The sequence below is a fragment of the Callionymus lyra genome, chromosome 13 (assembly GCF_982586985.1).
Source record: "Callionymus lyra chromosome 13, fCalLyr1.hap1.1, whole genome shotgun sequence".
NCBI classification, from domain to species: domain Eukaryota; kingdom Metazoa; phylum Chordata; class Actinopteri; order Syngnathiformes; family Callionymidae; genus Callionymus; species Callionymus lyra.
In genome coordinates this window covers 7,077,451-7,101,628 of record NC_141830.1, presented here as the reverse complement: position 1 = coordinate 7,101,628, position 24,178 = coordinate 7,077,451, and the positions used below count along the sequence as shown (strand labels likewise).

General features: G+C 39.1%; 1 protein-coding gene across 1 annotated transcript; it reads right to left on the bottom strand.

Moving 5' to 3' along the window:
- Window positions 1-959: 959 nt before the first annotated feature.
- On the bottom strand, window positions 960-7,842 carry LOC148067222 (microfibril-associated glycoprotein 4). Its single transcript, XM_087805051.1, has 8 exons — window positions 7,766-7,842; window positions 6,222-6,437; window positions 4,477-4,596; window positions 4,276-4,390; window positions 1,713-1,850; window positions 1,433-1,649; window positions 1,166-1,361; window positions 960-1,106 (listed from the first exon to the last, which is right to left on the bottom strand). The coding sequence occupies exons 1-8, from the start codon at window positions 7,808-7,810 to the stop codon at window positions 960-962; spliced, it is 1,194 nt and encodes a 397-aa protein (XP_087661177.1). The 5' UTR covers window positions 7,811-7,842.
- Between the last annotated feature and the right edge of the window lie 16,336 nt (window positions 7,843-24,178).

Genomic DNA, 24,178 nt, shown 5'->3' with positions numbered 1-24,178 from the left:
GATATATGTGATAAATCCCAATATGAAAATGCATACATTATTACATACATTGCATTACACATGCATACATGTTTTTTTATCACTTAAATAGCTCTAAAAATTATTATTTTATCCCCTTAATAGTATATATCAAACACTCCATTTTCCTTCTAAATATTTATTTGTTTAGTTACCTTGCATGAATTTAGCTAACATTTAAATCCAACACTATTTTAAAATATTCAGTCAGAGAAACTTATTTAGTGTCATAACAATATTGTTAAATATGGTATTGACTCGGGTCAAGTGTGCTGAATCCTGATTGGTTGATGTAACTAATAACAAAAAACACCACTAGCTGTTAGCTTAGCACTTAATGATGTAGCTTAAAATGTAATGTAATGTGTTTTTGTAGCAATTCCAATACAAAATAAAGTGATTCTCGCTTAGTTTTGGCTGTATATTTAGCCAATACTTGTTCATACTTTAATACTAAAAGTATGAGTTTATTTTTTAGAGTTACCTTAATCGCTACATGACTTGACCTAAGAACATAGACGGCCGATATTGTCATTTCGATGGATTCTTCAGCTGCGTTTGACTCATTTTCTCGCACATAAGTAACTTAACAACCCTGATAATGTCACTTACTTGTCGAGCGGAACAGGACGCTGGAAAAAGTAGCATCAAAATAAAGGGACTAAACTTGTAGCAGCTAAAGAACAAATAACGCTCACCGCCCAACAGCAGTCGATCAATAGTTCTTTATTCAAGTGAATTCTTTTGACCTCCCGTGTTTCGGTCTTCTCTGTCGGTACAAAATTAAAAATGAAGAACCTGTGGTAGACATGAAAAAATGTCCATAACTATCTTCACACAAATGAGTGAAAATGTCCATGTTCCATACGGAACGTAAATGTTTCTAACGAAGAATAAAGTCCTGTTGGTACTTGTGAACGAGCGTCGGGGTCTCACTACTTTCAGGGCGACATGTGCGTCCGGAAAGCACGTGGACGAATCATCATACTGACTTTCCGTAGAGAGTAATAATCAGAGTCTTTCCAGGAGTACCAGACGATTCCGTCGGGACCCAGGGGCCCTTCCCCGTTCGGCGTGTAATGCCCCCCCTGCAGACGGAAAGCTGTAAATGCCTGGCACGGCCCGCGGTGATTCATGTGACACTTACCCTGTAGTAGACGCCGTTGAGGTTGGCGTAGAAACACTGGTTGTACCACCAACCGCCGTGCGAAATCTCCGCGCAGATATTCCCACTATCAGGGGTGCTGAAGCCCTGCTTGTCATGGTACCAGCTGAAGGAGTCCTGGACCGTGCCGCTGAAGCCTGCCACATGGAGGCGGTACTGATGCTCCTCGTCCTCCACGCTGTGGACGACAAGTTCACGTGAGTCGCAAGTTTATCACGGGGTCCTTGGGTCTGGGCCGAGGGGTTGGACCTGAAGCTGTGGTAGAGGCCGTGCTTGTGTTGGTTGCTCCAGTCTTCCAGGTCGATGCGGAGGCTGTAGTCCCCTTGGACGGTCAGGTCATGAAGGTGGTCGTTTCCGAGCCAGAACTCCGAGTGCAGGTCGCCGAACCCGACGCGGTATTCTCTCCAGCTGCGATCGAAACTCACGGAGCCGTCCAGACGTCGCTGGATCACCGTCCAGCCTCCACCTTGAGGGCGAAAAAGCAACAGATGGAACTCGGAAGCTAATGCCGTTGTTGAAATTGTCGTACCGTCTGTGTCCATGTCGCAGTAGACCTCAACGGGCACGGGTGCCAGAGATGGTACGATGGTGTACAGGCCAGATCTCCTCACTCCGTTGTAGTAGATGGACGCACAGTCGATGGGGCAGTTTCTCACGTGCTGAATATCTGAAAAGTTGGGGTTCAATCATATTTTTCTACTGGATGATATGTATCAGCATCTTCAGTATCTCTTCTGTAAACCTGACTTGGTAAAAGTGCAGGCTCATCCACATGAGGCCCCTAATGAGTATTTGGTCAACAACAAAAGTTCATCTCAATACTTTGATATATACCCTTACCGGGGTCAAACGTTTTCTGTAGGTCTTCACAAGGTTTTCACACACTGTTGCTGGTATCTCGGCCCATTCCTACATGCAGATCTCCTCTAGAGCAGTGATAGTTTTGGGGCTGTCCCTTGACAACACGGAATTTCAACTCCATCCAAAGATTTTCTATGGGGTTGAGATCTGGAGACTGGCTAGGCCACTCCAGGACCTTGAAATGCTTCTTACGAAGTCACTCCTTCGTGTGCTTGGGATCATCGTCACGCTGAAAGACCCAGCCACCCTTGCTGATGGACGGTTTTCGCTCAAAATCTCATGAAACATGGCCCCATTCATTCCTTCCTTTACATGGATCAGTCGTCCTGGTCCCCTTGCAGAAAAAAAAGCCCTGAAACATGATGTTTTCACCCCCTTTCTTCACAGTAGCTATGGTGTTCTTTGGATGCAACTCATCGTTCCTTCTCCTCCAAACACGACAAGTTGAGTTTTTACCAATCCTCTTCTGGATCATCCAAATGCTCTCTAGCAAACTCCAGACGGGCCTGGACATGTACTGGCTTAAGCAGGGGGACGCGTCTGGCACTGCAGGATTTGAGTCCCTGGTGGCCTCGTGTGTTAGTGATGGTAGGCTTTGTTACTTTGGTCCCAACTCTCTGCAGGTCATTTACAAGTTCCCCCTGTGTGATTCTGGGAGTTTTTTCTCACTATTCTTGTGATTATTTTGACCCAATGGGGTGAGATCTTGGGTGGAAATCGAGGGAGATTATCAGTGGTCTTGTATGTCTTCCATTTTCTAATGATTGCTTCCACAGTTGATTTCCTATTGCAGATTCAATCTTCCCAGTCTGGTGCAGGTCTACAATTTGGTTTCTGGTGTCCTTTGACAGCTCTTTGGTCTTAGTGGAGTTTGAAGTGTGACTGTTTGAGGTTGTGGACAATTGTCTTTTATATTAATGACGAGGCCAAACAGTTGCCATTAATACAGGAAAGACAGAACTCTTGCTTGTTTGTAGGTAACCAAATTCTTATTTTTCACTATTCGTTGCAAATAAATTATTTAAAAATCAGACTTTCTGGATTTTCTTTTTCTCATGGTGTGTCTCATACCTTTTTGCCCCACTGTATGTAACCTCTAATTCGTAAACGGATTAATGAAAGTGTCATTCCAATTAAATACGACCGATTCTAGACGTACCTGGACATGGAAGACAATATCAAAGCTCATTATAGGTGTCAGTCAGCGGAGAGATGACATCATAGCTCTTTTTGATTCTCTCAACCATTTCATGGAGGATTCTAGCTTAAGAAATTATATATTATTATATATAATTATATATATTATATTTATACAAATTATATAGTCTGATGCTTGACTTGTCCATGTTAATATTTACATACGTATTATATATTTAAAACCTCAATTTTGGATGGATGGATGGATGGATGGATGGATGGATGGATGGATGGATGGATGGATGGATGGATGGATGGATGGATGGATGGATGGATGGATGGATGGATGGATGGATGGATGGATGGATGGATGGATGGATGGATAAATGTATTGATGGACGGATGTATTGATAGATGGATGAATGGTTGGATGGATGATGGATGGATGGATGGATGGATGGATGGATGGATGGATGGATGGATGGATGGATGGATGGATGGATGGATGGATGGATGGATGGATGGATGGATGGATGGATGGATGGATGGATGGATGAATGGTTGGCTGGATGATGGATGGATGGATGGATGGATGGATGGATGGATGGATGGATGGATGGATGGATGGATGGATGGATGGATGGATGGATGGATGGATGGATGGATGGATGGATGGATGGATGGATGGATAGAATTTTTTTTTTTACCAACACTATTTTCTCATATGCACTAAACAAATATATAGATAGTGATAGTTCAACTTCACCCGGTTCTTCTATTGAAATTGTAGCAACTGGAGCTCAGTTGTTTTTGTTTTCATCTTCGTCCAAAAAGACACTTAAAAACACTCAAAACCTCTTGTATTGAAGCCTCGACATCAGAAATTGTTCCATAAACATAAACTAAGTCTATATTTTAGGCTTGTTTTTAACAGAAGCTGTGAGGCTACTATGTTGCAGAAGAGGGAAATTTGATTTTTAGGTGAAATATCAGTTTAGAAATATCAAAGTCGGCGCATAGTTGAGCAATGAAATAAGGAACACTGCATCTTTTGGTGGAAATATATAATTGCATCTCTATAAGACTATTCCTACCTGTGTGAAAGGCCTCCTGGGCGCTCATCAGAGGATGGGGGCGAACTACGTTGGTCAAGCAGCCTGGACTTCTTTTCGCTTTCTCCAACAAAACTGTCAGGTTGTGGATTTTGTCCTGTAGAAAAACAACACAGATAGTAACATGGGAGGGTAATGATGTTAAAACAATAAGGTGTGAGAGGAACAAAGGGTGGGACGAACCTGCAGGTCAATGATCAGGGTCCCCTGGAGGTGCAGCAGTGAGGTGGCCTCAGCGTAGTGTCCTTCCAGTTCATGGATGCGATGTGCCAAGGAGACGTTCCCCTGGTTCTTCTCCTCATTCTATATAAAAATACATGTTTTATTGTTGTCCTCGACAACCAAATACATCATTTAAAAAAAGGGAACAAACACCTTTATGACTACAAGTTACTTTATTTTGATATTGATGGTATATTTTTTATAAAAGTTGTGGAATAAGTGACAAAGTTGAGTTTTTACTCCAATATAAACTACATTGTTTATGCTGAAGTTATTTATGTCTAAAGGGACATGGAAGGGGTAAAAAAAAAAGATTGAGAAGATAAAAATGTTATGGATCAAATTTTGAAATAGATCTGGATTCGATCTGGATGTCTAAAGATTTTTGTCCTCTCAGGTGGCTCTATAGTTATTCAACAACAACATGACGGTATTGTAACAGTTTAAATGGGGAGTGGGATATTTTTTAACCTTAAAACACTGAAGGTCAACTAACGTGAAACCCAACTCTCCTGACTCACTCACATGTTTCAAATGTTGAAGTCTTCCTCTCCAAGATGCAGTAAGTCCTTCACCATGACCATGTTTTGAACTCATCACTTTATAAAGACTGAAATCTCGGCAAACGAGAGGTTACGAGAGCGGAGTCCATTATGGCGTAATAATGGCTTCACTCCTCCTCCAGCCAGCTGTGATAACAACTCGCTTTGTTTATACAACGAGTCGCTTGGAGGTGGAGACTTCCGGGATTGATGACAAACCTTGATGTTTGACCAATCACAGCAGAGTGGGCGTGGTTATGGTAGACAAGATTTTAGGGATGGAGTCAGCGAAGATGGTGGTGTAGCATTACAAACCATAATAATAATATCAACAAAAAACTACAATAATGATAAAAAAGAGTCGTAGAAAATAAGCTCCTCAGTCTAGTTCATCTGGTTCATGATGTTTCCTGATACAAATTATTGATGGATTCATAGTCTGGCAAACTGAATGTAAGCTCCAGATCTGACCCAAGTGTCGTTGTGTCTTCATTTTTACGATCTCCAGTGAAGAAACTCTAACAGCATCGGAGACCAAGAGTGATGACAGCGTGTTTCACTTCACACTCGCTAACATATGGCGCTAAAGCGGCACAAAGTTCCGGGTTCGACGAAGCATATGAAGCTCAAGCTTTAAGCATCTGCTCGAGTCCAACTCTTCATAATATGGTCTATTTCCAGCCCTGGACATGGAGGATAACGCTAACGCTCATTACCCCGCGGCACCTGCGGACCTCTCCTCTGCCCTGTTTTTTAAGGTCCGGCGAACTCGACGCGTTAGACGCCGCCCACTGACACTTTGTTGTCACTGGCTCAATGGCTGAGGTGCATGAGGCATGCACGTGAAGGGAGAAGGAGGCTAATCCTGTTAGCAGCTAAGGTCAAGGACATGTTGGGGAGAAGCCAGGACACAGATAAAAAGTAACAACCTTCACGAGTGAAGCGCAACAATGTGTCAAAACGAGGAGATCAGGTGGAGCCCGAAGTTGTTTCTGGAAGCCAAGTAGGTTACTTTAATACCGGGACGGCATTAAGTCACGGGTGTCATCGGAAACAGGCAATTAAAGTAAGCTATCTAGACAGTATCCGGGGAGACTAAAGCGTTTGAAAGGATTGTTGCTGACTGTTGACCTGGGCCTTCTAAGTCGTAACTTAGAATCTCACCTGCAGCTCCAGGACCCTGATGCGATGTCGGTGGTTCCTCAGCTCCTCCTGCAGCTCTGATATCGTCTCCTTCATGGCCACGATCTGCTGTTTCCTCTCCTCGTTCTCGTGCAGCCAGTAGGAGACCTCCTCCGTGCAGCGGAACATGTCGGGGCACCTCTGTTCGCCGAACTGAGGCAGCGTCGCCACCAGACGACACATTCCGTCCTCCATCATCTGGCCAACGAAAGTCATCTGGATCAGTTTGTGGAATCCAAACACCGAAACCATATGTTCAGTTACATCGACGAAGTGTTCTGTGCTTCAAAATATGACTTTATTTTGTTAACTTCTACCAATCTAGCTCTTTAAAGAGTCGCTAATTTTATAAAAAATACACTTATTGTGTCACCTCAATGAGCTAGTCCTTGAAGGGGTTGCTAGCGAGCTAATCACTCCATAAACGTTGATGTACTTGATATATCTTAAAGCTTAAGTTATGGAGTTGTGGGGGCAGCAACCAAAGTGAAGAGGCCCAGACCTCAAAAACCTTCAACTGTGGGACATAATAAGTCTTTGTAACTTGTGACCAGGAAACATCCTGAGCAAAAATAAACTGGGTTTCTGTTGAGTTGAACGATACGTTGTTCTACTTTGAGTCTCCTCTGGATGACTCAGCTTCTCAGCCTATGCCTGAGGAAAAAGATCATTCAGGAAATACGAATTCCCTTGCGACCCTTTTCGGAAGAGTAGGAAGGTATATCAATCGGGTCATGTATAGCTTTGCCTTTTAGCTCAGCTCTTTTATTATCGTGGGGAAAAAAAGCAACTCTTTGGTTACTAACCGTCCTCTGAGAAATCTATCTTTCTTTGAGTAACTAGAATGTTTCCAAACTCTACACATCCTGAGATCTTGAACTAAACTTTCTATTTATTATTTTAACCCTAGTTTTATCTCAGTGTCAGCTTGTTTTATCCTTTGTGTTTTGCCAACAGGTCGAGATGAACGACTTCCGCAACTGCATATGTATTTCTGGAAGCCAGAGACAACACAAGGGATACCACAAATACATTTGTTTTCGGGACTTTACGGAGAAAACGCAAGCGTTAATGCTGAACAATGACTATTTTTGAATATACTTTAACGTGTAGATCACAGCTCACTAGTGGAAGCTCCTGAACCTTTATTCATTAGTTCAACAAGGGATCCATGATATAAAAACGAATTTATAGAACTAGTCGTTCAAGATATATGCTGTTCCACGTAGAACAAATTCACCAGGTGAGTCCAGTCAAACCAATGAGATGCATAGAAACTTCTTCAGGCGTTTCTGTGGTATCTCCCACAGTTGACACACTTCATAGCAGACCTTACTAAAGAGGAATCTAACCAAGCATCAAAAATGAATGTGATTCATCGTAATATCTTGAAGAGTGAATGAATGTTTTCAGATGAAGTAAGGATTGAAAATAAATACTGCTGAGTCATCATGGTTTGTTTTTTTTATATAGTTAACACATTTGCCGTTCTTAAACATGGGTGGATGTCATTAAAAGAAGATTACCTGGTTACTGTATTCCCCACATTGTGAGCCTCCGCCGTCCTGCATGGTGCCATTGACGTTGTTCGCTCTTGCCTCCCGAAGCAACCAGAAAAGGAGAGCGCAGCAAACACTCCAGCAGCGTGAGGAGGACATCGCTGCTTTACTCCGTCCAGACTGTCTTATCGCAGGAGACAGTGGGACCACAGTGGACACTCTTCGACGTGGGGGGCTGAGCTGGCTCTCCCTGCAGGAGGCAGACACCGTTGCTAAAACAACGCACAATAGTTCCAGAGCTTTTGATAATAATACACTAAAATGAACTCACCCAGTAGATGGACGACCTCTGACCCCAGTCTGGACTGTGGTCCCAAGGCTCCATAGTGCTTCTTTGGACACTACAAGTCTTTCATGCTCAACTTCTGCCCCTTTCACTTTCTTTCTCCGTGTCCCTGCTTACCTGGTAGACATCTTAGTCTAATCCAGCGCTAAGAGGATTCAACATGGAGGGGGTTGACGCACGGAGTGACCATGCAAATATATCCGTCAGGATGACAACAAAAAGATGGAAGATTGATCTATTATTTTTTTTGAAAGACCTCCATGGCTTACAGAAATATATATGCAGTGGTGGAGGTCATGGTTGACCCGGAGGGCAACCCAAGGGTTAACAGTTATTTAACGGTGGAGACCAATTCAGGCAGAGGTTACTAGAATTAGGAGGAAATCAGTGTTTCATTTGTAAAAAAAAATTTATTTAAAATGTATATCCAAGATGAGCTCAAGCAATAATATCTTCTTTTTTTAACAGAACATGGCAGATTTACTTCTGATGTTAACGAAATTTAAAGTAAAATGGAAAACTTTGACACGTTATTTTCATATATTCTGTATTTATTTGTTTCATCTTGGACATTTGCGCAGATAAACTCACTTGTAACTGTTTGAAATGTGCTCAGCATCACACGCCTGTGCGACCCAACACCACGTGACCACAGAACTACTTTTGTTCACTACTATCCACACTGATGTACTGACCGTCGTTTTGAACATTCGAGACTCAACCAGAGATTTCCTTTTTGTTTCTTAAACAAACGCACACAGACTGTGGTTTTGAGTGGATTTGGCGACCATGAAATTGCACTGTTCTAACACTAGAGGGAGCCATGAACAAAGACGTTCTTTCTTAGGTACTGATGCTTTATTGTGAGCATGACGATGTATTTTCTTCCCACTCTTTGATGGGTTTTGGGTTTAAATAAAGTCACAAGATGAAGTGGGATTATTTCATGCAAACGTATGGAATGGATTTGTTTGTGATTTGTGTCTCATCACAGTAGTCACAGCTGATCAGAGTAAAAACGTATCAAACGAAGAAAATAAATCTAAACATAATTCTGATGTGATAGTCGTGTATCACTGAGAATATAGAGGAGAACCTTTCGGACTCTGACTCAGAAACGCCTCACGTGGATATGGATGTTGAAACTCAAGACCATCAGCTTGTCAAAAAAAAAGAGAAGGGAAAATAAAAAAATCAATATAATTTTTCTCTGTCACGCTCTTGACAGTAGTGGTTTAACATGTGTCCTTAAGAATATGCCGATGATTTACACTTGTTTCACACTTTTCCTGGATTTTTTAAAAACAATTATTTCCAAAAAATACTCAATACAGACCATTTATTGCTTGCAGATGAGCTTGAGTCCAGGGGTTTATCTCTGTCACATACACAGATTTTTTTTTTGTCAGTAAAATGTAATAACTATTCATGTAGTTTTAATCAAAAAACATGGAAAATGTCTCTGTTTGAATTCAACTCTTATTAGCTATTTCTCTTCTTATCTTTATTTGTATTTTTTTTTACAAGCAACTCCACAAGAAATCCTTTCATTTATTGTAGAACCAGCAATTTACTCGTGTCAAGCTCTACAGACTTCAGAACTCAAGGCTGAACATGCTGAGAGCTATGAGGCTCTTCTTCTTTGAAGCAGATCAGAAAAAATATCCTTTATGTGGAGCAGTCGACTATAGACTTAATGATCTTCCTCGGAGCTATAGGTCCAGAAGGTCGTGCAGAGTGGGTTCATGGAGTGAACCAGCTAATCCATAGAAATTCTGCTGCTCTTTTGCCGACGAATATAACATAATATAATCTTTATATTTAAATATTTGTATTGAATACTTGTTAATAATTGTTTCTTTTTTAAATAATCGAATGTAAATATTTGAATATATTCATATATATAATAAAAAACAATTTACACATCCAATCATTTTTAAAAAGCCTTTTCTAAGTTCAATATATTTACATTTCGTAGCCAGCTCGGAGCAGAGAAGCAGAAGAAGTGAACGAATGCTCCTCCCATGATGCAACACTAATAGACTCAGGGACTCATTCATTCCTTGTGTTATTAGATTGTTTAATTCTGAGTTTGGGGGCAGGAGTGAAAAGATGATTCTATTCCATTTTATTCTTTGTATCATTTTTCTTTGATCTATGTTCTTTATCTTTAGATTTAGATTGTGTCATCTTGCAATTTCGTTTTATTGCACTTTGTTCTTGTTTTTTTTTATGAATCTATCGTCTGTGTTGCTGATTTTATTTTAAATTGAAATATTGTTGTTTTTAAGCATTGAAATATAATGTTTCAATTTTTAATAATTGTATTAAATACTAAAATCCGTACAGTCGATTTTTATTTGTGAATATATGAATTATTTTTTTTCATTTAATCGAACAAAAGGTTTGAATATCATCTTTTTTACACTTAAAACACTTAAAATTCAATATAAAACGGTTGGTAGAATAGTGTCAACATTTTTAGATTGACTTCAAAATTTTATCAATAAAAATATTGAATTTAGAACATTTATCTTTATTTTTTTTGTAATTTAAATAGCTAACTCGTAGTTGTTAAAAAAATCATTTTGAAAATATTCGTATTTTATCATTATTATTTTTTGATTGGATTCAACTATTCAAAAATGTAAACGTTGCTTAAAAAAAACAATTAAAACCTTAAATGTTTAATTAATATTCAAATGGAACGGACGAACTTTCCTACTGTAAGACCACGTGGGGGCGGTGTGTCGTCACTTTAGACAGTCAACAATGAACCACAAACAACAATATTCTTGTTTTTCTTTTTTAATACTACTAAGTGTTCAGTCTTATGAGTCACCAGAGATTCCACGAGGCTGAAGAAGACGCTGACAAATAAAATAAAAAATTCAACATGAGAAACACTTTTACTTGTGACTCGCTCGGATGATGCTGAATGAAGAGAGTGTCCATGTATGTCCTCGTCAATCATTCCAAGCCATGGTTGTCATCGCCACAATTCTCTGGAGGTGCATTTGATCAACGAGATCTCACCCCAGAGCCACTCTTATCTATCAAAGTTGTCTTTTCCTCTTCGACCTCACCGTCCGTCAAGGTCCCTGTTGCAATACATTTATAAAACGCCGGATTAATCTTATTGGTCACATCTCGGCGTCAGGTTTCATGTCAACCTTATTAAATGAATGGAGCACAGCACCCAGCCGAGGTCATGGTGTCATCTGGTTATTTTGATCTAGTCGTGCCGCCTTGGTTTCAAAAAAAACATTTTTAAATGAGAAAAATTTGTGAAATAAGCCAAAAAAAACATGTGACATTCCTGTAATAACCTCTGAATTGAGCAGAGATTGTGGTCACAGCACAATATTTTGCTGAAATATTTTTTACATGATGTTTTGAGCCTGTGCGAGAAGATTTAACTCCAGCTCGACCTTGATAGATAATGAAGGTCACGGTGAGCGGTCTATGTAAAAAGCGAAACTCGGTACAAGTTGAGGCTGGCAAAGATTAATTAACTGATTAAGATTGATTAAAATGAGCCTGTCTGTGGTTCGATGGGAAATAAAAGTGTTGAATTGAATTGAATTGAATTGAATTGAATTGAATTGAATTGAATTGAATTGAAATAAAAGCTGTATTTTAAATGTTATTACTTTTAATTTTGAGTGATTTGTACGTCTTTAAAGCTTCTGGTTGACACAAAATGATGGCCTGGCCTTCAGTTTGCACTGTAGCAAAATAAACATCGTACAAAAACTTCTCATTTTTTGTGAAGAAACCACGGTCTGCACGATGTATATGAACATGATGGTTTCTTGATATCAGTGTCTTTAACTCGCTCACAGCAATTTAGTCCATTCACTTTGGATTCTGAGAATAATAAGTATAAATCCCTCTCGACCCTTCTAGACGTTCCAATAAATGGTGGTTTTACACATTAAAAAAAAACAAGCCTTTCACAGAAAGTGGTTTCCTCACATCTTCATTTCAAGTCGTAATGAGGCCGCGGTGGCTCGGCAGGACTCGCCCTCTCTCACTGCTGTGTTTGTGTTCGAGCTGTTGGTGTCTCCAGAGAAAAGAGCAGGCACGACCTCCACTTAAGCCGATGGAAGCAGCATTTCACACGTCCTTCAAGGGTCCTGCTCAACCAGGTGTGCGTCCTCGGGGGGGAAGACGCATGTTTTTACTGTAGAGGTGAGAAAAGCCAAGCCAGCAAACCACACGTGCTGCAGCTCGATACTGATGAAGACCCACACAGACATGTTCACCCCCCCAGTGGTTACACACTGTGTAACACTAGTGCACACACATGCAACACTCCACGAAACCGGTAACTTTTGTTCCTGGTCTTATCTAATGAGGGCTGAACAGGAAATTGACAATGAGGGTGTGTTTAATAGTGAAGTCGTCTGGGAGGATGGATTTTGTTATGTTTTATTTTGGTTGGTCACTTCCTGTTTTCTTCCCCACTCTCCCCTTGGCTGGACCTGATCATGCAATCACCTGAGTGCCGGACATAAAGGTTTTCACAATGGGATTCATCCTCTTTTGTGTCTTCGCTTCTGTTTGGAACTTTGTATTTTGATTTTTGCATCAATGCCTGAGTATTTAGGTTGTTTTTTTTGTGAGAGTCACCTCTAATTTTCAGATTCCCTGTTCTGGTTTTCCTTCCCCTATTTATTCCTGAAGTTGTTGGACCTTTTGGTTTTACGTGAAATTTTGGACTACTTTATATGTGTGAGATTTTGGACTACTATATATGTGTGAGATTTTGGACTACTATATATATGTGAGATTTTGGACTACTATATATGTGTGAGATTTTGGACTACTATATATATGTGAGATTTTGGACTACTATATATGTGTGAGATTTTGGACTACTATATATATGTGAGATTTTGGACTACTATATATGTGTGAGATTTTGGACTACTATATATATGTGAGATTTTGGACTACTATATATGTGTGAGATTTTGGACTACTATATATGTGTGAGATTTTGGACTACTATATATGTGTGAGATTTTGGACTACTATATATATATGTGAGATTTTGGACTACTATATATATGTGAGATTTTGGACTACTATATATATGTGAGATTTTGGACTACTATATATGTGTGAGATTTTGGACTACTATATATGTGTGAGATTTTGGAATACTATATATATGTGAGATTTTGGACTACTATATATGTGTGAGATTTTGGACTACTATATATATGTGAGATTTTGGACTACTATATATGTGTGAGATTTTGGACTACTATATATGTGTGAGATTTTGGACTACTATATATATGTGAGATTTTGGACTACTATATATGTGTGAGATTTTGGACTACTATATATATGTGAGATTTTGGACTACTATATATGTGTGAGATTTTGGACTACTATATATATGTGAGATTTTGGACTACTATATATGTGTGAGATTTTGGACTACTATATATATGTGAGATTTTGGACTACTATATATGTGTGAGATTTTGGACTACTATATATGTGTGAGATTTTGGACTACTATATATGTGTGAGATTTTGGACTACTATATATGTGTGAGATTTTGGACTACTATATATGTGTGAGATTTTGGACTACTATATATATGTGAGATTTTGGACTACTATATATGTGTGAGATTTTGGACTACTATATATATGTGAGATTTTGGACTACTATATATGTGTGAGATTTTGGACTACTAAATATATGTGAGATTTTGGACTACTATATATGTGTGAGATTTTGGACTACTAAATATTTTTGACATTTTGGACTACTATATATAGGTGTGAGATTTTGGACTACTATATGTGTGAGATTTTGGACTACTATATATATGTGAGATTTTGGACTACTATATATGTGTGAGATTTTGGACTACTATATGTGTGAGATTTTGGACTACTATATATATGTGAGATTTTGGACTACTATATATGTGTGAGATTTTGGACTACTATATATATGTGAGATTTTGGACTACTATATATGTGTGAGATTTTGGACTACTATATATGTGTGAGATTTTGGACTACTATATATATGTGAGATTTTGGACTACTATATATGTGTGAGATTTTGGACTACTATATATATGTGAGATTTTGGACTACTATATATGTGTGAGATTTTGGACTACTATATATGTGTGAGATTTTGGACTACTATATATATGTGAGATTTTGGACTACTATATATGTGTGAGATTTTGGACTACTATATATATGTGAGATTTTGGACTACTATATATGTGTGAGATTTTGGACTACTATATATGTGTGAGATTTTGGACTACTATATATGTGTGAGATTTTGGACTACTATATATGTGTGAGATTTTGGACTACTATATATATGTGAGATTTTGGACTACTATATATGTGTGAGATTTTGGACTACTATATATATGTGATATTTTGGACTACTATATATGTGTGAGATTTTGGACTACTAAATATATGTGAGATTTTGGACTACTATATATGTGTGAGATTTTGGACTACTAAATATTTTTGACATTTTGGACTACTATATATAGGTGTGAGATTTTGGACTACTATATGTGTGAGATTTTGGACTACTATATATGTGAGAAATGTTGGATGTCATCGTTAACCTTAACACATAATAAATCAAATAACCAAAAAAAAAGTTTTAACCCATGTGTTATCTGAGGGTCATGGTCACCCAAATGCCCAGAGGCAAAACAAGGGATACCTCAAACACATTTAATTTCATGCCTCTGGGTCACCTTGACCCTGAGACAACACAAAGATTAAAACTCAAATTCATGCATTTTTACTCAAATTGAGTTTATCTGACGTGTTAAAATACATGAATCTGATGTAAAAACAATGTAACACAACTACTGTTCTATACACACACACACACACACACACCCACACACACACACACACACACACACACACACACACACACACACATAAAAGCTGTATTCTAAAAGTCTCTACTTCAAACCTTCATACCATCTCTAAGAAATATGGTTTCTTCAGCAGACTTGTTATGTGGAACCAGTGCCAGGTCAACTCTCCTCTGACTCTCTTGTTCACAGCTCGAGGCTGTTTCTAAAGCTGCTTAACATCATGTAACCAGTCGGAGGAAACAGTGTGTTATGACAGCAGGATACGACGGATACCTTCACCCAGTCAGGTGGTTAGAAATCCACCAAACTAGCAACAAACAGCTATTTTCTGAAGGGGGGAGGCTTGAGTTTGATGTTTTAGTTTCTTGGCGAACTCATCTGCGGCTCCTTCCTCTTCCTGTTAGAATGAATTGATTTTGAAAGAATTCCAAACTCCACGAGAAGAGAAGATGAAACAGAACACATGAAAGCAACAGGGTTGTATTTGTAGGTGCTTCAAAAAAAAAAAAAAAGCGATCTTTTCAAGATGTATTTCAAGAAGAGCTCGATTTTTTCGAAGAGCAATTTCATCTGTAAAGTTGAGCTTTGATCCCTGTTAGACTCTATAAATAGTCCGACAATACGTTTTCATTTCCTATCTGCGCCTCCTCCCTGTACACACCTAAACTCTGCTTTTCCTCGTCTCCTTTTACTTGCTATCTCCATCTTTACCTGCTGACCTCACCTGTCCGTCGCCGAAGCAAACAGTCACAACTGAAACATTATTTTGCTGCTACATTTGCCGACTCTAATGAATTACACTCGTAAGGATTCAGACGTCGTTGTTCTCTTTATCGACTTCATTCATTACTTGTTCTCGACACAATAAATCCAGAGCCCGAAGCACAGATCCCTAATTAAAACAGTTCTTCCCCGGGGAGGACATTTTCAATTTATTCAGCCGATGGAGAATTATCTCTATTAAGTTTTGAATACAAACACTGGTTCGTTTTTCATTACTCTCTCTTGTGATCATGGAAATAAGCTAATGATGGATAGGGGTAATAACCTCACTCCCCTTAATGCTCTGGTTTCCATCTCGGACATCTAGTTATGGGGCCGACCAACCTTCGCCCCTCCTGGCGGGTTGAAATATTCTTTCCCCCCTTTTTGTTGTGTTTGTGTGAAACCTTTTATTATATATTTGAAGTAACACACCTCTGTCCTGCTTGATGTAAAAACAAACGAAAATAATAATAGCACGGCCAGATAGCATGGACAGATATAATGGACAGTTAGCCCGGATAATTAGCAAGGACAGTTAGCATGGACAGTTAGAAAACACAATTAACAACGGAGAGATAGCATGGATGTTAGCACGGACAGATAGCATGGACAGTTAGCATTGACAGTTAGCACGGACAGATAGCATGGCCAGATAGCATGGAGAGCTAGCATGGACAGTTAGTATGAATAGATAGCATGGACAGTTAGTATTAAAACGATTAAAACTTAGTCCGTTTCCGTCGCTCCAACACAAAGTCACGTCCGGGTCTTAAAACTTTGCTTTATGGAGAAAAAAGGTCAAATGCAGAGTGTAAGGGTCGTTTATTCGCCGCTTCAAGTCAAACAAAGATACAAACTTTTACGATTGAAAGGACACGCTCTTTGCCGGCAGCTCTACGGGTCAATAGCTCCGGGAAAGACGGTCCAGTACTATAGAGCATCGCTATATTTAAGGGAAAGTTTCCTGTCCAGGGGGTCGTCTCTTCCGGGGCAGTGGTTCTTTCAAGTTCGGTCATGTCTCGGGTCACCTGGAGAGTAACTTCCTTGCTTCCCTGTTGCGTGGGCAGATGCCTTTGTCTTCCAGCCCCCCTTTTTTGGGTGTGTTCTGATTTGCTCTTTGTTTCACGCCCCCAGGTGTGAAACGGGCAGACGGACAGATGTTCAAGTAATCGCTGTTATGGCTCTAAGTCTGCTCCAAGCTTTTCTTGAAACAGTGTATCAGTCTGGAGTGAAATGTTGGTTGTGAATGTGTATTCAAACGTTTAAGCTCTTAGATGAAGCTAGTAATTTATACTTTATATTTTGATTATCTTTTAGCATTCATTTAAGTATGGCATATACGTATAGTGTATAATAATTTTGAATCTAACAGTATGAATAGATAGCATGGACAGTTAGCATCGAAAGATAGCATGGACAGTTAGCATGGACAGATAGCATGGACAGTAAGTATGAATAGATAGCATGGACAGTTAGCATGGACAGTTAGCATTGAAAGATAGCATGGACAGTAAACACGGGCAATTACCACAGACAAATAGCATGGCCAGATAGCATGGACAGTTAGTATGAATAGATAGCATGGACAGTTAGTATAGACAGTTAGCATCGAAAGATAGCATGTACAGTAAGCATGGGCAATTAGCATGGACAGTTAGCACAGGCAATTAGCATGGACAGTTAGCATGGCCAGATAGCATGGACAGTTAGTATGAATAGATAGCATAGACCGTTAGCATCGAAAGAAAGCATGGACAGTTAGCAACGAAAGATAGCATGGACAGTAAGCTCGGGCAATTAGCATGGCCAGTTAGCATGGACAATTAGCAACGAAAGATAGCATGGACAGTAAATTCAGGCAATTAGCATGAACAGTTAGCAACGAAAGATAGCATGGACAGTAAGCATGGGCAATTAGCATGGACACTTAGCATGCACAGGTAGCAGCTTGTCTAATATTATAAATGTGTAAAAAATGTAACATTCTATAGTTGATTAATACATTTCATAAAGGGGGACGAGGGCCACATTTAATCTGCAAAAGGGGCCGCAAATGGCCACAATATGGACATGATGATGCCCTTTTATTTGCAACAGGAATTCAATTGATTGAATATTGTTTTCTACTCATGGAAACACAGATGCTACATGTCTGCATTAACTTAGATTCATCCAGTGTCTCAACAGTTAAAATATCGATTCTTAACTGTTTAAATGAGTTCCAAGCCTACCAGAATATACTTAATTTAGTCTCGCACCAACGATTAACAGTAAATCAGATGAAGAAGAAAAGATGATATTCTTTATAAAACATGAATCATTCATGACGGGATATAAAGAAGAAGACCCTTGAATGTTATCTTTTCATCCGTCTGTAGTACCAGTTTCTACATTTTTAATTTGTCTCAGAACCACTTAATGACAACATGGGAATAACCTTTCCTGGAATCTGGTTTAAAAATATAAATATGACACATTCGTTTAGCTCGCGCTAACACAGATCAAGTCTGACATTTCATGAGTGCAGTAAGAAAAATGTCTTTAAAAAGGGATCAGTTTAAATCCAGACATTAATTCTGTCTCCGTCAAAGACATTTAAATCTTTTTTCCTATGACAAGCCAGAATCTGCATTCAATTATTAAAAACTATTTTTAACACATTATCATAACATTTCTAAATATTATTCTCTAAAAAAAAAAAAAAACTATTTTTTTAACAGTGTAAGTCTGCAAAAGAAAAAGAAAGATTTAGTCCAAATTAAAAACAAAAAACAGAAACAACTCTTGAGTCAGTATTTAATTTTGCACCATGGAATAATTAATGAAACAGCAACTAATGTGAAGTTGAGTGCAAATATCTACTAGAAATATTACTATATGTTGTATTTCATCAAATAAAGATAATTAGCTAAAAATTGATTCCTGTCTATATTTTGAGTGAACATATTTTTTTGAAATGGTGGGAAGGTTGAAAATTCCTTCTTAACTGTAGTCAAAAATATATAAGACAGATTGCATGGACAATTAGCACTGCAAGATAGCATGGACAGTTAGCATGGACATTTAGTATAGACAGATAACATGGACAGTTAGCATGAACAGTTAGCACTGCAAGATAGCATGGACAGTTAGCATGGACATTTAGTATAGACAGATAGCATGGACAGTAAGCATGAACAGTTAGCACGGCAAGATAGCATGGACAGTTAGCACGGCAAGATAGCATGAACAGTTAGCACGGCAAGATAGAATGGACAGTTAGCATGGACGTTCAGTATGGACAGATAGCACAGACAGATAGCACTGACCAATAGCATGGACAGATAGCATGTACAGTTATCACAGACAGATAACACAGACAGATAGCATGGTCAGTTAGCACGGCCGGATAGCATGGACATTTAGTATGAACAGATAGCATGGACAGTTAGAATGGACAGTTAGCATGGTCAGTTAGCACAGACAGATAGCATGGACGATTAGCATGGATAATTAGCAAGGATAGTTAGCATGGACATTTAGTATGGACAGATAGTATGGACAGTTAGCATTGGACAGTTAGCATGGATAGTTAGCACGGCCAGATAGCACGGCCAGATAGCATGGACATTTAGTATGGACAGATAGTATGGACAGTTAGCATTGGACAGTTAGCATGGATAGTTAGCACGGCCAGATAGCACGGCCAGATAGCATGGACATTTAGTATGGACAGATAGCATGGACAGTTAGCATGGACAGTTAGCATGGATAGTTAGCACCGACAGATAGCATGGACTTTTAGCATGGATAATTAGCATGGACTGTATTTTTTTTAAAATCAGAATTCATTTATTTTGAGTGAACAGCTTTTTTTGAGATGATGTGAAGGTAGAACATTTGCCCAAAGCACCTTTAGTATAGTAAACAAATATATGAACAATTGAAAAACAAACCATAAATTGTGATTTATTCTAGCAGCCCTTCGTAAAAATAAACCTGTTCTAGGCAAAAAAAACAAATGTAGCTTTTTAACCAAGAACCACCAGAAATAATAAAACCTAAACAAGTATTATATATATTTTCATTTTCACCATCTGACACCTCCAGTGTGGGGCTACAGTACATTCAGTTCAAAGACCTTTTCGTGTATATAAGTTCTCTTCAAAAGTTGGCGTCATCCTCAAATGACTCAGCATCACAGCATCAAACTTCTAATGTCACAGAGGCAGGTTCGACACAATGACAATTAAATGATATACTTTAAATAACACAGGATTCTTCAGGTGGTACCAGATGTTTATTAAATGTATTGACCGTCAAAGGTCATTCAAATACACAATCTCTTTTGAAAACTGCGGGCCAGTGTCAATGGTTAATGCGAGACTTGCATCCTACGATCTTCAGCATATGATTGACACAGAAGTTACTATAACAACAACGCAATTACTGAGCACTCAAGTATGACCTGTAATAGTTGAGAGTTTGTGTCGTTCCACCCACGCCGGGATGTTTTGCAAGTCGTTTGAGTCTCTCCGATGTCCGCCTCGTTTACTCATCTGATGCGTTTTGAATGTCGTTTCCCTTTTTCCCCCCTTAAAAGCTTGTCTAGGGTTTTGACTCTTGGACTTTACTTGAATTTCACTTCTGTCTGTGGCTTTCTGCATTATTATCCATGAGCTCCAGTCGGACTCTGCTCTGTGACATCGCCAGCATCGTTCTGCAGTTATCACCGCTGCCAGTTGGAGTGTGATTTTTTGGGTCCGGCCCCCAAAAGAGCCCCGTGTTCCTCACAATAGGGGGACTCCTGCCAGGGACAAATCTGTCCTCGTAGAAGGATTTCAGTTATGAGGCTGAGATCTCACTATGTTCATTTGCAGTAGTTTTTAAATTATCGTGCGACGTCTCCTGACCTATTTCCAGGTTCTTTCACATCTTTTCATCATTCTGGGTCAAGGGGTCGCTTGTTTTCGACACCAAACAGAGAGTGAGAGGAAAACGGAGTGAGAGGAAGAAACCCACGCAGGCTCTCGAGAGCTTGTAAACTCCACACACAAGAGTCTTTCCTGATGGTCCCACTGCTGTCCTGACAATATACGCCAAACTCATTTTCATTGTGGTGAAGAATATAACTAGAGATATGCTGATTTATATACATTATGTGATCATGAAAAAAAAACGATTTACTTTTTTCAATACAGTGTTTGAAATCTTCTATCTGGAAATCCAGATGGTGTGAATGATAAACCCTAAAAGACCCTTGACTAGAAGTTATACAATCAGCAGAGAATCATTTCATTCAGTATCTCCTTAAACAGGTCTTACCTATATATGGACCTTAAAAATGATGTGGTCATAATTAGAGGTGTGCAAGAATCCGGCAATACATATCACGAGACAAGGGAAAGGATCATGATTATTGCGATATACAGTATAGTGATACTGTAGTAACAAGGATATATGTGTAGTCTTGTCGAGTACTTGACTTTACAGACTGCATGACTCTTGACGAAGTCGTAACTGCTTTCAGTTGTTTTGAAACCAAAATATGTCCAAATACAAGTCCACTGTATCCTCTCGTCCCCAGACAGCGCCAGAATCTGGCAGTATTATTTTGTTACTTTAGGTATAGAGGACATAATGACTTTAGATGCTTAGAAAGTGTAGATGCAACACAAAAATGAACACGCCTTGAATGTTTGCATGTGTACTTTAAATAAAAAAATGAATTATTTTGTGTTTCACACACTTTATTTAACCATAACAGAACGCTGGTGCAAAATGAAGTATTAATGCCAAAACATATACAAAAAATTTTTTTTTTTTAATTGAAGAAAATTTGAATTCAAGTACATTGAGTTTGTTGGCGAGTGAGAAATCTAGTTCATCAATTATCTTGCTGTATTAATATACAAAATATATATAAAATTAACATTTTATATTCTTGTTATCACATGGAAAATGTCGAGTATCATGTAGTATATACATGTTTTGTCACCTTTATAATATTATATATACTGTATTTTAATATTTTTTAAAGAGGATCTGTGTTCATTTTTTTCCTGAATGTCTGAAGAATGATTGAAGATGAAGAATCTGGTTTGAATGGACATCGTGTACGAGATCAAGAAGAAATGTCATGACCATCGTCTCATCCTGTGACTCTCCAGGTGCAGCAAGAAACAAACACTCAAGCCAGCTCTTGAAAATGATGTTTGCTCGACCTAGGAAGGTCATAACTCCAACTCAAGCTGTTTATGTGGAGTTTCTTTACTCTGGTTCTCGCCGGTCCAAAAAATAGTGAAACATACTTCCTTTAGAACTCAAAACCACCCTCGAATCCTAGAGCAGGTTAAATACATTTTGTTCTCAGCTATAATGTTTGTCTTTGTGTGTGTTTGTGTGTTTTGAGTGACGGGACGACACACGTCGACACAGTTGCTCAGCAACGACGTTGTCCGTTTTTTTCTTGTGATATCAACAATATATCATATGATTTAAACCCAAAGGGCAAATACAAGTCCCAGCTTAAAAAATGGTTCCAGCGACTGGCTACATAAATGTTTAGATTCCCATCAGTTATTGAACCAGCACAGATCTTAGACCCCAAAAAACAAATAAATACTTCAGCAATTAATAATAATGGACAGTTAGCATGGACAGTTAACACAGCCAGATAGCATGGACAGTTAGCATAGACAGATAGCACGGACTGATAGCATGGACAGTTAGCACGGACAGATAGCACAGACCAATAGCATGGACAGATAGCATAGACTGATAGCAGGGACAGTTAGCATGGACAGTTAGCAGGGACAGATAGCACGGACTGATAGCATAGACAGATAGCACGGACTGATAGCATGGACAGTTAGCACGGACAGATAGCACAGACCAATAGCATGGACAGATAGCACGGACTGAAGGCATGGACAGATAGCACGGACTGATAGCATGGACAATTAGCATGGACAGATAGCAGGGACAGATAGCACAGACTGATAGCATAGACAGATAGCACGGACTGATAGCATAGACAGATAGCACGGACTGATAGCATAGACAGATAGCACAGACCAATAGCATGGACAGATAGCATGGACTGATAGCATGGACAGTTAGCATGGACAGTTAGCAGGGAGAGATAGCACGGACTGATATCACGGACTGATAGCATGGACAGTTAGCACGGACAGATAGCACAGACCAATAGCATGGACAGATAGCACGGACTGAAGGCATGGACATATAGCACGGACTGATAGTATGGACAGTTAGCATGGACAGATAGCACAGACCAATAGCATGGACAGAAAGCATGGACTGATAGCATGGACAGCTAGCATGGACAGTTAGCAGGGACAGATAGCACAGACTGATAGCATGGACAGATAGCATGAATTGTTAGCACGGACAGATAGCACAAACCAATAGCATGGACAGATAGCATGGACCGATAGCATGCGCAGATAGCATGGACCGATAGCATTGACAGTTAGCATAGATATGGACGGAGTAATCAATGAATTAAATATCATCATTTTTATTGACAAAAACAACCAGTGGGAGGTCATTGATGAAAATACATTTAATTTAGCGGCATGATGGTTAGCAATATCGTCTCACAGCGAGACATTTCATTTTCAGATTGAGTCAACCCGCTTTCCCTGTTGTTTCTTGGGATTTCCTCCCTCAGAGATCCACCCCCATGAGCTGAATACATTATAAAATAATTAGTTTACTAGTATCTATACTGGAAAGAAAGTGACTCAGCATTAAATAAAAAGTTTGCTAAATGAAGCCAAACTTAAGAAAAAAAAAACATATACCGGCAGTTGATGCAGGTGAGAGTTTTAGGAAGAAAGATGTTGTAGCTTTTCCAGGGACTAATGATGATCAACAGAAGGATTTTCTCCGGCTTATCTGTGCCCAACCAGTGTCAGTTCTCACCACCTGCTGGCTGGTGACAGTTGAGATAGCAGAGTGAACACAATACAATCCCTGCTGAGATCTTTGTAGCTTTTTTTTTCCGCGCAGTATGCTTATGACAGCAGAGCTGTAGCTGCTGTGACCCACATGGTAGAGAGCAGAGAAGGAAAAACTCCCACACAGTCAGTCAGGAATGGAGCTTCATGAGTGTTTCTGCTGCTCTTGAGAGACATATTATTGTCGAGCCACTTTTCATATGATGCTTTTAATTTTCTTGCTGAACTTAATTAGTAAAAATCTTGTTTTCTCATCTGCTGTGATTGCCAAAGAGTCAAAGGTAGATTTTAGCTACAGACTTAGACCCTGACAAGGATAAACCAATCCATTATTATTATCTCTTTAGCCGTCTACATCCTCTTGATAGAAAGTCTGATTTTAATGTAGCTTTCCATTATTTAGGGTTCATTTTATCCTAATTGTTGATATTCATCATCTATTTTCCTTATCTTATCTTAAGTC